At 50.1% G+C, this 18,172-nt stretch overlaps 1 protein-coding gene across 9 annotated transcripts in view; it reads right to left on the bottom strand.

The window, feature by feature from the left end:
* Positions 1 to 18,172, bottom strand: part of SRGAP2 (SLIT-ROBO Rho GTPase activating protein 2) — a 233,688-nt gene that overhangs the window by 4,335 nt on the left and 211,181 nt on the right. For 5 of the 9 annotated variants that reach the window (XM_057727350.1, XM_057727352.1, XM_057727349.1 and 2 more), the window contains 5 exons: positions 13,052 to 13,276; positions 9,357 to 9,436; positions 6,723 to 6,903; positions 5,068 to 5,214; positions 1,218 to 1,542 (listed from right to left, as the gene is read on the bottom strand). In XM_057727350.1, the coding sequence (XP_057583333.1) occupies positions 1,218 to 1,542; positions 5,068 to 5,214; positions 6,723 to 6,903; positions 9,357 to 9,436; positions 13,052 to 13,276 (958 nt within the window). Of the gene's footprint in view, positions 1 to 468; positions 564 to 1,217; positions 1,543 to 1,752; positions 1,792 to 2,703; positions 4,969 to 5,067; positions 5,949 to 6,722; positions 6,904 to 9,356; positions 9,437 to 13,051; positions 13,277 to 18,172 lie in introns of those variants that run through there. The other 4 variants (XM_057727357.1, XM_057727354.1, XM_057727355.1 and 1 more) reach the window with 4 other exon arrangements.

Raw genomic sequence — 18,172 nt, 5'->3', positions numbered from 1 at the left:
AAAGGCCCCTGGTTAAGGCTTCTTTGCCCTGCAGCATGATGCATGCCTTCTGCTGACAGTGGTTCAATTTCACTCCTCCCTCTGAGGTTCTCAAACCTTAAAACGGTTCAGAAAGAACTCCATCTCCCTCCTCAGTCCCGCTCTGCAGCTAGAGTCCGCCCCAGTTATGTAGCTATTGTGACATTCTTAACACCTAGCCAAAGAGGGAGCTGGGAGGATTCCTATGGTGCAAGGCACATTACAGCCAAGAGCTTCAAGAGAGGCACAGAAACAGAAGGCTAGCAAAGCAAGACATCTCAGGCCTGTAGCTTAATACTGTGCTTGCCAGGTACACCTTCCCTAAGCAGAGCACCACAATTAAGCCAATAGAGACCACACCCAGCCTCTATTGCCCCGTGGAAGCTGGGGTGAGGAAAATCTCAACTCAGTTGAGACAAAAAAGGGCAACGAGGAGCCCTTAGTTCCTACCTGGTCTAATGAAAATTATAGAGTTGGGAGAGGCGTCTGAGTGAACTGCTTGGAGTGGCCCCGAGAGTCGGATTTTTAGAGGTGGGGTTGGATCTCTAATATTTCATGGAAAACAGAGACTCGTCAGTGTGATGCATACATGGAAGGAAGACCCTGTAACAGGTAGCTCATCTCATCTCCACTGCCTCTGGAGGCTTGGGCTGGAAACCTTTCTGGTACCCAAGTCCCCGGTGACAGTGTAATTTGGGGCCTTCGCGACCAGGAGCAGATTGTTGATTGATCATTGATCTGTCACTAGGGACCAGAGATTAGCCTCAGGGAGGATGGGGATGGCACACTGATATGAAAATGTGGCCAGAACTACCTCTGAGCCTCACCACCGGGCAGCTTCACTGAAATCTACCAGGGTGTCAAGACTCAAAACTTGGGCTGAATGGATTCTATCAGAAATACTCAATTTGTAATTACTGGCTTTAACAATTAGAACAGGCTTGCAAATAGCCCATACAGGAGCAAGAAGCCTGCATTCTTTTATTCTGTCTTCAAGTTCTTTTTGGGGAGAGAGGGATCGATGAATTTCTTGGAAAGCTGTCTTATCAGGTCTAGATGTCCAATAGTCCCTGAACTCAGCATATAATGTACAAAGCACCGTTCTGTTTCAAGTCCTGTCATAATGAGCATGGGCTGCACTAAGCAGCAGTGACAAGTGTAGACTCATCGTAGCTATTTGCCCAAGAGCCCCCAGTTACCTGTGCAATGACCTCAGGGTCCATGGGCCGGTGGTTATTGAAGCTTTTTGACCTTCCTGCTGTCACCGTCTTCCGGATCTGTGGACTGTCCAGCCGATTCTTCAGGGATGAGTGGCGGCTGATGGAGTTGAGGCTCCCATGCCCACTGATGGAACACTTATCTGGCCCGTCCTTGGGGAGGCTCTGGCTCAGAATGGGCTGGGAAGATGGGCGGCAGGTTGCCCCCACCCCCGGGGGGGCGGAATCAGTCAGGGAACTGCTCAGCCCGTGGCCGTCACTCCGAAATGTTTTCCGGATGCTCCCAGATTCTGGCCGCTTCCTTTGCCTTCAATGACAAACAGAAAGGGCAGTGTGATCCGGGAGCCTGGCTCCGAGGAAGCTAGGACGAGTGAGAGAGGAGCAGATGTTGGCACCCAGGGACTTCTGGAAGGAGAGGACACAGAGCATGTCCTCTCCTGTGTCACCTTCCCTTGCTTTCTCCATGTCTCTGTCCCCCTGCCACCCCGACCTGGGCAAAGGAGAAATGAATACTTACTTGGTGGTTGTGGACTTTGAGTTCTCTAGGTGTAAGCTGCTGTCAGGAAAAATGTCTGATTAAGTGAAAGTTTCTAATGGGAGACAGATTCATGAAAAGGTACCCTCCATTACCTGCTTTGAACAGAAACCAGGCCCCAGGCCCCAGGCAGGAGAAAAAGTCTCACTATCACCAAGGAGATGGGGAATAGCTAGTAAGAGGAGAGTTGACTTTTCCAAATTTTAGCATGTTTCTTAGTTCACTGACAAGACTATTTCGGGCTTTGGCAAGAGGCTGTTGTTGCTTATTCTGCAGACGTGGAACAGAATATTTTTCAAGAGGCTGCAATGCTCAGAGTTCGGGCCAAGTTTGTGCATTTTCTGGGGTGGAAATACATCTACGTGATCCTAAGTCACCCAGCACTGGGCTGCACCCTGGCTCTGAGTGGATTTGCTTCAGGCCACTAAGGCTCCCAGATGAAATGGTCTGCCGGAATCCTGTTCACGCAGGTGCTGCCCACTGATGAATAATTTCATTCTCTCTTGGAATCAGATTCTAAAGGACCTAATCTAAGAGGCAGTTACACTGCTGGTTTGGGATGGCAGCTGGGCAGCTCGGATCTTGAATCTACTCAGGGCCACTGAGGCTGAGGTGGGGGTTGAGGAAGGAAGAGGGAAGGTGTAGGGCCTGAAGATAAGGCGCTAGTCCTTGGGGCAGGGGCAGGGTTCTTAGCCAGCCCTGGTCCTGTTCACTGGGGAGGGCTTCCTCATCACACATCCCCGGGGGCCTGGTTCAGGTTCTGGCACACAGTAGCCACTCTGTGAGGCTGCCTGCTCAGCAGCTTTAGCCATGGGGGTCAGCCACTCTCCAGTGGATAAAGGATGTTCTCAGAGTCTTATAAGGTCCAGCTGAAAAATGACTTTTCTTCCTCTGCAAAGTCTCCTCTGACACCCGCCCACCCACCCCCGCCTTCCACAGGCAGCCTTGATCACGCCCCTTTCTGTTCCTTCAGAGCCTCTACGGAGCCACTTTTGAGTTCCTTGTTCATATGGTATTCACCTTGCCAGACTGTGAGCTCTGAGGCCAGAGAGCATCTTACTCGTCTCTGGATAAGCAACAACAGTAGGCGCTCAATAAATGTGTGGAACGGAACTGAAAGGCCACGCCCTATTCACTCTTGGTTGGTCTCCTTTTTCCACTTGAGGAGGGCTGACTCACAAGGCCAAAACTGCTGAGGAGGCAGATTTATGGAGTGGCTGGTGTGGGCCAGGCCCCAGGGATGTCAAGGGAGGAAGTCAGAGTTCCTGGTTTCAAGGAGCTCAGCCTGATGGGGGATCCGAGTGCAGCCTGAGTCCTGAGGCTGCCTCGGGTATACAGAATAAGGGCACCTCACTCAGCTCCGAGGAATCTGGGGGTGTCAGAAAGCCTTCCCCAGAGAGAAATCTTTGGACTGAGTTTTGAAGGGAGAGGAGTCGACCAGGTGAGGAGACAGCAGATGTGAAGGTCCAGGGGTGAGAGAGAATTCAGGGTACTCAGGAAAGAGAAGGAGCTGGGGAGGAAGGCTGTGTGGGGCAGGAGGTGTGGCTGGAAGGCCGGCTCAGTCTTAAGGGCAAGACACGCCCGGGGGCGGCCACTCACCCACTGACCAGCTGGTGTCCGGGCAGACCACGTCCTCCAGGACCCCATCCTGACACCAACAATGGAGGAGCTCATGGGAACCGCCTTGACTTTCTACCAGATGTTCATCTTTTGACTATTCAAGCTATTACTCTCTACAATTCCTTTGTACAAACGGCAACAAATATATGATGGCTTAAAACTATGTACCCGACTAATTAGCTAACTCTCCCTCCACCGACCGCGCCTTGGTTTCTGGGTTAATTATAGGCTTACAACCTTATGATTATAGGCTTATAATTAACGTACACTTGTAAATAAGGAAGAAAATGTAATTAGCCCACGGTTAACTTTTTACTAGCTGGGCCCCCCAATAAGCACTATCGCTGGAGGGAAATAAATAAAATCCTCAACCTTTTTTTACTGGTCTGACTTAAATTATAACTACACTGACTTAAGCAAGCTGAATCAGCTACTTTAGTAAGTACAGGGTGAAAGAGATGGAAAAGAACCACGTGCCCCAACCACTCCCCCTGCTACCGTCTGGTTGGAAAAAAGCCAAGAGATCTGGGCAACCTGGTGCAGTTTAAAAACAACAAGCATCTTTTATTCTCCTTCCAGTTTCAGTGTCCAGAGGCTACGGTTAACAGGTTTTCAATGTGCAAATCATTTCATTCCTCCAAAGCCAGAGGGGAATAAAAACTGTACATCATCTCCAATCCACATTCACCAGGAGCGCCCTGGGGCTTGTCATCCTGCTGGCACTGGGCCAAGTTTCAGGGTCTGGCGGAAAGAGGTCTGTAGGCTTTGGGACTTGGTGTCTGGCCCCTCGAGATGAGATTAGTTCTCCAATAACCTGAATGTCTCTAGGGGAGGCAGCAGCACACAGGCGTGGAATCCCTCTAGACCGCCAGATCGGGTGTGGCTGGAGTCAAAACCCCAGGATGTCGCTAACAGCCACAATGAAAGCTGGGGGGCAGAGTTACGAGCCTGCTGGACAGAAGGGGAGTCTGCAAAGGGACTGATAGGGAAGGATAATACACAGGGCTAAAGCAACAGGGGAAAAGTGGCAAATTACTTCTACTGGTGTGAAAGGGCAGGAGAAAAGGGAGCTGGGGGTTAGGCGATGAATAAACAGCTCAGGACAAAGCTTTCCTTGGGTAGGTGGGTAGTGGTCTCCTTTCTTCCAGGGGAGCAAATGCAGGACGAGGGAGGAACAGACACGTGATATCGAAATAAACCATCTGGGGTAACATGAACCTGGTAGAAGAGGCACAAGACTTTGGATTGTTGGACAGACAAGGGCCAAGGAAGACATCAAAGGCTATTATTTGAGTCAGAACTGGAAAAGAGAAGGCACCTCTGAGAAACAGTACAAACCAAGCTGCATGACGTGACTACAGCTTTGGCCAAAGTTTTAGCAGTCAGATGGCCAGGAAGGTCTGAGCGGACGGACGCTGCAGGGACAGAGGGGCATACCCGTCCTTCGCGCGACGGCCGCCAGCCGGAGACCCGGGCCTGCCGACGAGGCCTGTGGATGTCTCCTCGGCCCTGTCCGCCGTGGAGCAGCCATGAGCACATGCAAGCTGTTGGGCTGGGGAGCGGGGGGCCGGGGGAGCCCTACGTGCAGCACAGGGATGGAGAGGGCGGTTAGGCCAGAGGGTGAGGCTGGGTGTCGTAAGTCATTCAGGGGAGCAGAAAATGAAAAGCAGAGCTTACTTGTTGATGTTTGCAAGATAAATATCGGCTACATGACCCCCACTGGGACAGCTGGCCCCCGCTCTGGCTGTCACCTTTTCTTCAGGTGGCTCAGAAATGACCTCAATCTCAGACTTGGGGCTGGACCTCTCCACGACACCGTCCTCGCTGGGGGAGAATGGGCAGGCAGGCAGGGAGGAGGGGAAAACAACAACAACACAAAAAGCAGTGTTAAATCAGCAAGATGGCCCCCCGACACACACGCGACCCCGCAATGGCTCTGAGGCAGCAGCGACGCCTGGCTGGGCTCTGGGATAGGAGGCAAGGAAAGCTACGGGCCTTCAGAGGGTCGTTTAAATAAAAATAAATAATCCTGCTGAGTTCTGCGGGGTCCTCTGATCCTCCGGAAAGCTGGGCTAGGGGACACCTGGATTCGAGGCATGTGCCTCCTACCCCTCGCTGCTTTCCCAGGGCAGCTGCGCTGGGGCTACCTCCCGCAGGAGGAGGCAGCCAGTCCAGGTTGCGGTTTATGTGCTCAGGTCCCGAGCACTGCTGGGTAAGGACAGTCAGCTCTGCCGTGGCTCTGGAGATGCCGGCGTTGAGGCAGGACGCCGCCACACTCTGTCGTAGAGCATCTAGCCCCGCTCAGAGCGTCCAAGCCGGTCCCAGGTCTCTCCTCTGCTCTCCTGGCCCCTCTGGCTACTGATGACAAAGAAAGCCCCTTCTCCCCCACAATTCATCTTCTCTTGGTCCTGTAGTGAAGTCATAATGCTAAATTTGGGAGGGTCCTGTCCACGCACAGATGGCCACCAGGTATGCGATGTTATCAACAGAGGGAGGATTTCCCCGCAGAACGAGCCAGGGAGAGGCTGGGAGGGTGCAGACTCATTCAGGATATCAACCTTTAAAAAATAATATTAAGGGAAGGACTAAAAACACTGATAGCATCGTATCCAAGGGGAGGGAGTCGGGGGCAGAGGCAGGGCAATGGGGCAGGGAGGCAGGTTTGAGGGGCCACGGGGGAAAGCCTTCCTGACCCGAAGACATTGCTTCAAAGAGCAGGAACCAACCGACAGCCCGTGCGATAAAGGCTCTCTGGGACCAGCCCGTGTTCCCTTTGTTCCCCGACATCCTTTCCCCTTCTCTCCCTTGCCTTTCCCCAAGTCAACCTCATCTGGGTTACATGAACTGGGTTATTTCCACAAGGCTGCTTAAGCTAGATGTCTACTAGAAAACGAACTCAACATTTTCATATGCAAGTGGAGAAGTGCCAGCAGCGACCCAATAGGTTAGGGTGAGCACAGTTGTTTAAAAAAAGAAAGAGAAACCAAAACGTTTTCCCAGCCTGATCTTTCCAGAAAGGAAATGTAAGTGGTCAAATAATAACCCCTCATGATCACTCATCAGGTATAAATGTGGATGAGCGCTGGCTGGCAAGTTTCTAAAATGACTGGGGGTGGGGAGGGTGTTGGTGGGGGAGTGGAGAGTGGAGAGATTAAAAAACAATTCTCTACCGAGTCTCTGAGTCTGGGGGCCCTTCAAAGGAACCGGGACACTCAGAACCATGTTAGTACCCCATAGGAGCTGGTCTCCCTCATCCTCCCGGACTCCAGAAATAAAGTCTCACTATCACAGTGTGGTCAGAGACCCCTGAAGGTGCAGGGGGCCCAACGTACGTGTCTTGGACCACGATGTACTGATGGGGGATGAGTCCGTCGATGCCATTGTGCCGGCCTTCCCACCAGTCGTCAGAAGCCCGCTGGTAAAGCAGCAGGGATGCCCCCTTCTTGAAGGACAGCTCTCGGGCTGTCCGGCCCACATAGTCAAACTTGGCAATGGCCTCAATGGGCTCACACTCTGAGAGGGGTGGAAAAGAAGGAAACACATGTTGTTGGGACTCACAGACTCAGGAAACTGGGCGGAAGAGCCCAGGTAGCTGAACTTACAGTGGTGGGAAGATAACCTAGTGTGAAAATAAGTTACGGATAATCTATAAAGCAGGTGACTCCCATGTAGACTGTGCAAACTGCTGAAAGACCTTGTATGCCCTTCCTTGCCTTCACTCACGCTGTTCCCTGCACCTGGAATCCCTTTCTCTCTCACCTGCCTGATGAAATGCACTGAATGAATCACAACTCAAACATCACCTGCTTGCTCGAGTAACTTCCTTGGTGTTCCCATAGCTCTTTATGCCACACTGTACTTGTAAACATTATTACCTCTCTGAATATAAAATAACTCTATATTTAGAACACTTATCATATTGTACTTTAAATAATTTTTTTATGTTATCCATCACCCCTACTAGAACATGAGCTTTTAGTCTCTATAAAGAGAAAATAGGGGAATTCCTGGGTGGTCCAGTGGTTAGGATTCTGTGCTTTCACTGTCGAGGGTTCGAGTTTGATTTTTGGTCAGGGAACGAAGATCCTGCAAGCTGCCTGGTGTGGCCAAAAAAAAAAAAATCCCAAACAAAACAAAAAACAAAAAAAATAAAACAGTATTAAAATCTTTGGGACTTTCCTGGTGGAGCAGTGGTTAAAACTCTGCGCTCCCCATGTTGGGGGCTCAGGTTTGATCCTTGGTCAGGGAACTAGATCCCACGTGCATGCTACAACTGAGAGTTCACATGCCACAACTAAGGAGCCCGCCTGCCGCAACTAAGACCCAGTGCAACAAAAGTAAGAAAAGAAAAAGGAAATAACTTGCCCAATCAACTTTCCAATGAGCAAAATATAGAAATACATTTTGTGGTCAATATATGGAAAAATGCCCACGCAAGCGATTTGAAAAATTAAAAGGGATGTGTAAAGGCAATGTATTTTTACTTCTGTGTGAACTTCCATTTCCTCGTCTGTAAAACGAGGATAATAATAGTGCCTTTTTCATGAGGTTGGCATGAAGAGTCGATAAATAACAATTTGTAAAAGTGCTCAGACCTGTGCGGGCCCAGAGTAGGTGCTACGTATGTGTCAGGCCCTGTTACTATTGTCTACGTTGTCATTACCTGTTCTGGACTGCAGGTAGAGGTCAGAGGGCAAAAAGAAGCCTCCCAGAAATCAGGAACCTGAGGTTAAAGTCAGATAGTCTAAGTAATGGAGAGAAAGGCTGCTTATAAGCAGGACCATGCCTAGACAGCCGGGGCTGGGGAGTCTGCTCCTGAGCGGGCAGGGCTGGAGACCTCACTACAGGGGGCCTGTCTAAATATCCCAGTCTCAGTTCCCTGCAGCCGCAGGTCTGTCACTCAACCTCTCGGGCCTCAGTTTTCGTAACTATTAAAGAGCAGCTCTATTAATTTCACTAAGGATGAAGAGATAAGACATATAAAGCCTCAGCAGTGCTGGGCACACGTAGGCTCTAATCAAATACCAATTTCCCTAGTTCACCCACTCCCCTCCCACAGTGCGGCCAATTATCATGTTGACCCATGACCTTAAGAGCCAAATAAGCAGTCCTAAGTTTTTTTTTCTCCTTTAAAAGCTGGCCTAGGATTGCAGAATTATGATTGCAAGGCAGGGAGCAGGGAACACTGCAGTCTGTGCCATTTCGTTTCTGTGCCCAGAAAATTCTGAGGCCCCCTTGTCAGCTGCTGAGACTTCCAGAGCCCAAGCGATCCAGAAATGGAGGTGTAGAACTGCTGGAAGGACGGGGAATGTGCTGGCCAGATAGACCCTAATAAATCATGGGCACCGCCGAGGCCCACGGACGACAGCTGCGCATTCCAGCTCTGGACGCGCACCCGCCAGGCTGCGCAGCGCATGTCTGTGCTTTGGAAAGGGTCAATTTTTCCAGTCGGCAGGCGTGAGAGCATGTGGTTTCTGTGTCCTGATTCCCACCCCCCCTTTGGCTTGCTTCTGCTGGGTTCTTGGCACCCAGCGTCTCTAGTCCCCGGGCTGTTTTTCAAATGAGCTCTCCTTCACCTTGGTCTCTAGCTACCTGGCAGGAGTCTGGCCTGTGACAAGGGACTGACAGCACGCTGGCAAGACGGCCAGATGAGACAAGGAGCTGGGAGGTGGGCGAGGGGCAGGGAGCTGGGGCGAGAAGGGTGAACGGCTAAGGTCTAGCTCTCCACCTCTGGTTTAATACGGAGACCACTCTATTTGAGAAGGTGGGCTGTCTCTCCAAGAAAGGGAAGGAATGCAGATGGGAGGCAGGAGAGCTCCCTGTCCATCTTGAGAGGACTGCTGGGTGGGAAAGGTCATCAGGAGCACAGGATGTATAATCTCTCCCTCTCTCCTTTCTGCTTCAGCATCCTCCCCCCCCCCCCGCCCCCCGCCACAGCCCCACTGACTCCAGGCGGGGTCTCGTACCATCATCGCTTGTGTGGTGCTCTGTGGTCACATCCTGGGTTGAGTCTTCAGCCGAGGTAGTCTCTCCGTGAGGGCTGTCACTGCAACAGAAGCAAGAGTAACCAGGACCGCAGCATTTGCTTACAAAATTCTTGTCTTCTCTCACACAGCTTCCTTGAGTGTGGAATCTATCCTACGCTTTCTAGATCCTGATCACACACTACAGACAGATGCTTTATCATGAAATGTAAGGCTCTGGGATACTTGCAGGCTCGCTCCTGCTACAAAAACCACTCATGACTATGTGGGACTTACAACATCTTAACACAAAGGGAACCCCATTTGAACTTAGAAATCTTTTTGAAAATATAGAACAGCTCAGCTCCTCAAGGGCTACTTCTCCTCTAGGTAAATTAGTTCCTGGAGGGAGCATGGTGGAAGAGAAACACTGGGCTTTAGCATCAGATACAACTGGATCCAAAAACCAGCTCTGACACTTGGTAGCTGTGTGACCCTGGGCAATTACTTAATCTCTTTAAGCCTCAGCTACCTAATCTATAAATTGAGGATAATGGTCTATACATCTCACAGAGCTGTGTGAGGATTCAATGAAATAAGAGGGGGCAATTAATAAGCAATGCTTTCTTTCCATCTTTCTCATTTTGCTTAATGCCCCCGGCTGCTCTGTGGTTTAGTGCTAGTGAGAAAGTAGGAGGTGAGTCATAGAAATGAGTGGGAAACAAAAGCAAAGGAAGAAAGTCTGCTGTGGGCTGGACACTGCAAAAGGGCAGGGGATGAGAGCTGGGTCAAGTTCTTGACAAAATTCATGGAGTCTGAAATTATGCAGGGTGGAGAATTGAGCATGGGCAGGGAAGTCATTAGGAAAGTCATGTCTACTCCTGATCTCCCGGACTTCAGAATGCAGGGGGAGGGGACCAGGAAGTTCTCACTTCCTGAAAAGTAGAGAAAAACCCTGTTCATTTTTAAAGTGTCTTCCCCTGGTGGTAGGTAGTAACAAGTGAGCCTTTCCAGGCAGTTCTATGGAAGCACCACTACCTCTCAACCCCTCATTCTGGCTTCAGTTTCTACCTTTGAGCCCACAGCCTCTCCCTCCTCATGGGATGGGTCCTTCACTCCTAGAATGTTCCCCAAAGACCCGGGGACTAATTTAGAACCACCCAGTGTGAAGCAAGTCAGTTTCAAGGAGGCTTTCCAGACCCCAGAGAACATTATGGGTGAACATCAACAGGGATTCCTCTTTATCAGAAAATGTGGGCACACTTCCTTACTGTTTTCTGGGTCTAACAACACTCTGAATGAGTTTGGTGTCATTCTGGAAACCCTGGGGACCCCAGGGGTGCTCAGGGCAAAGGCTCACTTTTCCCTAGGCATCTGAGTTCATTTCTGTGGCCATCCACTAAGGCGGCAGCTCTCAAACTTCAGGGAGCCCTGGGTGCCTTATTAAAAAAAGACTGCCTCGCCCATCCCCAGAGTTTCTGATTCTCTAGGTCTGGGTGGAGTCAGAACACTTGCATTCCTAAGCAGCCCATGTGAGGCAGGTGCTGTTGGTCCGGGGACCCCACTTTGAAAACCACTGCTCTAAGTGAAAGGCAAGTTGATGCTTTATAAGATCCCTTCTAGCCATGAAATGCTGTGCTTCTCTCACTCCACACGCACATCCCAGCCTCGCCAACACCTGAGGTCTCAGAAGCAGCCCAGCATGTCACACCGCAGGCGGTCTTAGAAAACCGGGTTCCAGTTTCAGGGTTGGTAAGCATGGTGCAGTGGGGCTGCAGGGAGGCCAAGCGGCCTGGTGCTCCCTCTTCCTGGCTGCTCTGGTCTCCTGGCCCATCTCCATGATCCTTGGGCTCTGACTCCCCCTTTGCCACCCCTCCCTCCTCTCCTTCATCCATCTTAGCTGACTTCACTGGTACTTGTCTCTCTTCCGATGGAGAGGCTGGGAGCCTTCTGTGTGGCTGTGAATCCAGTGGTCAGATGGTGCCTCCTATCCAAGGTCATTTACTCTGGATCCTGGGGTACTTCCGGCCCTCCACCCAGTCTGTGGTAGTAACAGCCCCTGACTAATCTCACGGTTTTCCCAGAGGCTGCTAATAGATGGCAGACGCACAACCAACGGGGCGGGGGGGGAAGACCTTGGACAGAACTGGGAGGAAGGCGCCCTTCCATCTGTGCCCGGTGAGCTGCCCCCACCAGGCCCCTGCTGCAATGGTCTGGGACTGGGGGAGTGGGGCTGTGAGGGGGGCTCTGTGTCCTGGAATCGGTCCAGAGCCTTCAGCAGTTTGATATGTGAGAAGGGAGGTGAAGGAGGAATCGGGAACACTATTCCACAGCTTTTCAACACTCATGCAAGGGAAACCAACTCTCCAAGTCACATGCACAAGGACAGCTCCCTGGAGCCCACCAGCCAGTAGGCTGAGACCTAAACAACCTCCCCAGTGCCCACCAGCCATCAGTCAGTCACTGGAAGCTTTCTCTCCGAGCTGGTGAGCCGAGGTTTCTCCAGCTCGGCCTCGGATGCTGAGATCTGTAGGGCAGTGGAGAATACTGAACCCAGCGACGTCAGAGGTATGTTTATGTTCACAGACACATGAATAGCACTTCCCTCACTCCTTGGGCTGGGGGCTTCTTCTGTGGGGCTCAGGGAGAAGCATGGACCGACTGGCCTCTAATTAAGTAAGCAACGTCCCCTGTCCTCCCCTACCTCAGTCCATAGCAATGGGGCTGGCTGAATTGGTTCCAGATGTTGAATTCAGATGGAATCCAATTTGGGCTGGCTTATGCTTTCAGCCCAGGCTGAAACACTCTTTAGGGGAAGAAGGGAGGGGGAGGAAGCGGAGGAGGCAAGGGATGTCCGCGAGTAAAAGAGAGCGGCAGCTGTCTTTGTGTCTGGTGGGAAAATGACCCTGCAAGGGGCAGGCTGGGGGCAGTGTGGGGCGGTGGGCGGTGCCCTGCACTGAGAGTCCAGGAGTCAAGGCCGAGATCCCCACCACGGGGGTGGCCTCAAAGATTGCCCCCGGCCTCTCTAGACTGCAGTGACTTCATCTGTAAAATGGGAACAGGGATTCGCTGTTTGTCTAGCGCAAGGGCCTAGTAACGATGTGCCCCAGGGAGTCCTTTTACAGCTCTGTTTCCGGGAGACAGACCAGCTTTGGGGGACACTGGGCCTAACCTGCCGAAAATGGGCCTTACCCCTCTTTCTTGTCACAGATCTCTGAGATCATTATTAAGTTATCATCCTATAAACTCACAGGCAGGAAATTACACCTCATATCTGAACTCTTCCCAGTAAGAAAGAAATTCCCTGGGATGCAGGACTGTGCTTCTCACAATAGCCAGCTCTGAGTGGGAGCCTGAGAGACACTGCTGCCTCATGGACAGCAGTTCTACATGCGACCTGATCAAATTTCCTTTCCTGGAGATTATTCATGTTCCTGTTATTGATGTCATTATCTTTCAGAACGGTCCCTCACCACTCAGAACTCGTGAAAAAGAAAGCGGTTTAAAGCGGCCCTTACTTCGAGTTGGGGTCAAGGCGGGGCCCTGCCTACAGCAACCCCAGAGCCTGGCAGCTCGAAGTGCCTCCGAGCGGAAGGCAGGGACGATCTGGGTCCTTCCCTTGGTCTCGCTTGGCCATCTGGCCCCGATGCCAGTGCGTGTTGGTGACACATCCCCTCCTCCAGCCCTGAGCCCCCTACCAGTAATCCTCCGTGCTCCCTCCTCTGCTGTAGACGGGGCCCTCCAGCTCCCTGGGGTTTGGGAAGATGTTCTCGTGCTGGATGATGATGGTTTTGATCAGCTCATTCACGTGGGCTTGGCAGGACACCTGGTCGTGGCCCTCAGGCACTGACATCAGCGAGGGCCCGAAGCAGGTGGCGAGGTTGTAGGGGTCCATCATGTTCTCTTCACTGAACTGTGATAAACTGGAGGACAAGGAAAAGGGGGCAGGCTGAAACGCACTCGCATGAATGCCCAGAAAACACAGTCACAGGAGGCACAGCCAGGAGCAAGAACAGAAGTACCACAAACGGCCACCTGCTCTTCTGGGCGTCAGAGCGCTTCGAGAAAGTTGGTGGGGGGAGAAGAGAATGGCCACCAGGACAGTCATTCAGGAGCCAAGGAAAGGCAAAGTGGAGGTCCCTCCTTGCAGGTCTCACCCCTCCTCTTTCTCTAGCTCCCTGTTCAAATCCTACCTACCCACCAATACCCATCCCCACCCTAGACCGTATCCACCAAATCCACCCTGCCTTGAGGACACGCCACTCTGAAGAGCTGGATACGCTCCCACAGACAAACCCACTAAGCTGACGGAACAGACGGAGCCCCTCGGGCCGCCCTGGTAATGACACGGTCAGAAGGCGTTGTGCATCATGTGCCCTCTTGAATAGCAAAATAATCAAATGACTAGGGATATTCCATTCTAAGCTCTAGACTTATTTTAAAAAATAGCCAACCAATTAGCTTTTGTATTCCATCAAGCCCGTGAATTTCTTTCTGGAACAGCTAACGCAATTGTTTGTCATTTTCATAATATCCTCCTCCACTATTACATTCAGGATTTATTCAGGAAAAGGTCAGCATGCAGTTCGGCTTCTGCGCAGGCTTGCCCTGGACACAGTCTGACTTCATGATTGGGTATTTTATTCTAGGAACTCCCCCTTTCCAGCCAGCAGCTGCTCCAGCCACACCTCCAACTCTGGCTAAAGACCCAAGCCCTTCAGTGATGAGTCCTTGCTGATCTGTCTCTCCAGACACTGAAGGCTGGGCTAGCTCTGGATGTACCCCCACCCCCAAGAGTCTGCAGAGATGTGAGCTCTGCTAAGGGGTTCTGCCTCCCTCATGGGCATCAGCACTGGACTCTGACAGATCTTGAGAGGATACCAAAGCCCTAGTGCTGAACCAGAGGCCTGGGGCTCAGCTGTCTTCATCTGAGTAGCTGTTCTTCAGAATTGAGCAGAGTTTATTTCTAGTGTATCCAGCATCCAGACTCAAATTACCAAGCTGGTCTCTTTCTAACTCAATGAGTCTCTCCTTCACTGAAGATTCAGATATGCCCCTGGTCCCCTCAGAGAGTCACTGCAGAACATGTGGAGTGGGACAACGAGGTGGGACAGTGACAAATGATGGTCATGGCTGAGAACCACTGCTCTCTAGGACCTGGGCAAATGCAGGGAGGCCTGAGATGGATGAGATGACAGATCTCAGTGGCTGGATTGCTTCATAGGAGGTTTCAAAGATTTAATTTCATAAGCCTCCTCTGGCTCCTGAGTTAAAAGAAAGCAGAGATTCAGAAAAGGCTGGAAGAGGTTTCAAGGTTGACTTCTTGGTCAAATAAAAACGAGAGAGAGGCAGGAGAGATAAGTAGCTTGGGAACCTCAGCAGGGACAATGGAGGCATGAGGTGCTACGAAGCTAGAATCGTAGCACATCTCAGGCTGGCTGGTTCCTGGCGTTATGGAGGGACAAGGAGGAGGAAGGCCCTGTTTCTTTAGTGTGATCTGACAACGTTTTGGTAACACAGAAGAAAAATAGTAGTTTCTGGGAAGCCTGGTGGCCAAAGGGAAATAAACTCTAGGCCTAAGGGTCCCAGTGAGAGATGAGGAAGGAATCTCGTCCAGCCTTCTAAGGCAAGGACTGCTCAACTCCTAGGTGGCTACAATGGAGAGAGCTGCAGAGGGCCTGTCTTCATGGACTGGGGTCCACTTCTCATGGGTCCAGGTCCTCTTCTTACCCCCATTAAAATACAGACCAAGATCCTTCTTTCTCTTCCAATCCACTGGAACACCGAAGTTTTGGGAGTAAAGCCATGGTTCTTAACTACTTGAGGGACACAGGCTCCTTCAAGAATTTGACAAAAACTAAGGATTCTTGCTCCAGAGAAATTCATATATAAGCATATAACAAATGCACACAATTTTGTATATAACATAATGGTGCTAATAATCCTCGGAGACTCTGATGCCTGTACATAGCATAAGACCTCAAACACTGCTTCTTATTTTTAAAGAAATATCTAAAATGAATAACACTGGTAACAGCTCCCTCTTAAAAAAACATTAAAAAAATTTTTTTTGGTATCGACTTCTATACGTGTCATCTCTTCTAAGAGCTGTATTATATTTCTTTAGTTTTTGTCCATAACATGAGTGAACTCTCCTAACTGATCTGAACTCATCCTCTTTTCAGCATCTTCAAAAGGTCCAGTGTAGTGGTTAGAAACACAGGCTTTTTGAGGGGAATGAGAAAATCAGGATTGGTGTGGGAAACTTGTTTTTCATCATGTGCTTTTCTGGACTTTTTACTTTTAAATGATGCACATTTGTATCTCTGATTACATTTAAAAAGAAAAACAAAACATCCCAAGAATTTTAAAGTCAAGCAGACCTGGTTTTGAGTCCTAACTCCACTGTTTACCATCGTTTTGTTCTAGTTTCCTAGTTTCTTCATCATAAAATGGGGGCAATTATGTGCCCCCTTGATGGCTGTTGTGAAGATTAAATGAGGTAACATATGCAAAGCTCTTAGCACTGTGCCTGGCACACAGGTGGTGGTCAAGAAATATTTTCTGTAATTTTAATGTCCTGATTGCTTCTTGACATAGGACCTTCGAGTCCAGTCAGGGAATGGAAAGCAGGGCCGCTGACATTTGGCAGTAATTGATTTACAGGAGTCCACTGTCTTCTTCTCCTGACAGGCGTAATCTAACAAGCTGAGGGCTCTGCATCCCCAAATCAAACCCTTAAATTCTCAGCGAGAACACGAAGCTTTAAATATATGATACTTCACTTAAAAACCTTCAACTTCACAGGCCCCAGGGGTTTGATGTGGCAACAACCAAAGACTATAGGTAAGATATTATGCATCGGGGTTGACTTCAGGTTTGAAAGGGATGAAGAGAAACTGTATTATCCACCACGGCCCCAGGCAAAACGTGGGGTTGAGAATCAGTAAATCCATGATTTAACAGACTTTCCCAAAAGGCTTGTTAAGACATAAGAAGTGGAAGGTAATTGTGGCTGTCTCTTCCTGATGGTCCTTCAAAGGCATTCCTTCACTTCCCTTGCCTATAAGGCCACCTGTCCCCAACCTCCAATCTCCCACATGTATTAATCAACTTGCCTTCCTCCCTATGCAGGGAATCACAACCTCTCTCACCTCCTCAAGAATATTACTCCAGCAATTACCTTGCTCTCTCCTTCTCTCCTCCAACATCAGCTCTTCTCTACGGGGTCATCCTTGATAGCATGCAAATGTGCAGTAATACAGCCCATCTTTTTAATTAATTAATTATTTTACTGGCTGTGTTGGGTCTTCGTTGCTGCACATGGGCTTTGCCTAGTTGCAGCGAGCGGGGGCTACTCTTCGCTGTGGTGTGCGGGCTTCTCATTGCAGTGGCTTCTCTTGTTGCGGAGCGCGGGCTCTAGGTGCATGGGCTTCAGTAGTTGTGGCTCACAGGCTCTAGAGCGCAGGCTATGTAGTTGTGGCACACGCGCTTTGTTGCTCCTCGGCATGTGGGATCTTCCCGGCCCAGGGCTCAAACCTGTGTCCCCTGCATTGGCAGGTGGATTCTTAACCACTGTGCTACCAGGCAAGTCCCAATACAACCCATCTTAAAACAAAATTCTCTGTTAACCCCATATCCACACCGAAATACTGTCCCATTCTCTTCTCCTCTTTATAATAAAATTCTTTGAGAGTTGTCTCCAATTCTCTGGTTCGTCTTCACCCCTCATGGACTGAATTGCGTCGCCTCCTCCCCCTGCCCCTCAATTCATATGTATAACTGAGGTTAAATGAGGTCATAAGGGTGGGGCCCTAACCCTACTGGACTGGTGTCCTTATAAGAAGAGGAAAAGAGAGCAGAGCTCTCTCTCTCTCAGTGTGTGCACAGAAGAAAGGCCCTGGGAGGACATAGCGAGGTGGTCGTCTACAAGCCAAAGAGAGACGTCTCCCCAGAAACCAATCCTTCTGGCACCTTGATCTTGGACTTCAGACTTCAGAACTGTGAGAAAACAAATTTCTGCTGTTTAAACCACCCAGGCTGTGGTGTTTTGTTATGGCAGCCGTAGCAGATTTACACACCTACTCTCATCCCCCTCCCCCTTTATTGTGATAAAATACATGCAACAGAAAATGTACCATTCTAACCATTTTAAAGTGTACAATTTAGTAGCATTTAGCTGAATATGACCCCACTGTACGGATCTACCATATTTTGTTTACCCATCATCAGCTCCCTGCTCGCTTGAACTGACACCATCAGGATTTTGCCCCTCCTCCTTCACCAAGACAACACCCAGCAAGGTCACCAGTGACATCTACACTGCTAAATCGGTCCTCAGTCCTCTTTCTGTCATCGCATTATCTCAGTTATCACACCCTCCTTGAAACACGTTATGTGGCTTCTGGGACACCATTCTCTCTTGGTCCTCCTCCTACACCACTGCCCACTGTCACCTGCTCAGTGAAGTGTCCCTGACTACTGTATATTAAAGAGCAAACCCTCACACCCACCCCTCACACTCTCCAGTCCCCTAACCTGCTTTAATTCTCTCTACAGCCCTTATCCTCTGACATATGACATGTGTTCTTATTAGTTTTGCCTGTCTTCCTCCAGTTCCACGTGGTACACAGGCTCCATGAGGGCAGAGACCTTGACTGTGTGGTGCAACCTTAGATAGCCAGCAACTAAAACAGGGCCTGGCACACAGTAGATGCTTAATAGACACATGTTAAATAAATAAGTGAATAAATACATGAGCACCTTTGGGTCTCTAGGACAATCCAGCCACAATTCTGCGTGTCCATTTGCATTCAGAA

The sequence above is a fragment of the Hippopotamus amphibius genome, chromosome 3, assembly GCF_030028045.1.
Source record: "Hippopotamus amphibius kiboko isolate mHipAmp2 chromosome 3, mHipAmp2.hap2, whole genome shotgun sequence".
Lineage (NCBI taxonomy): Eukaryota > Metazoa > Chordata > Mammalia > Artiodactyla > Hippopotamidae > Hippopotamus > Hippopotamus amphibius.
Note: the sequence above shows the minus strand (reverse complement) of the source record. Positions and strands in the feature narration are given on the sequence as shown.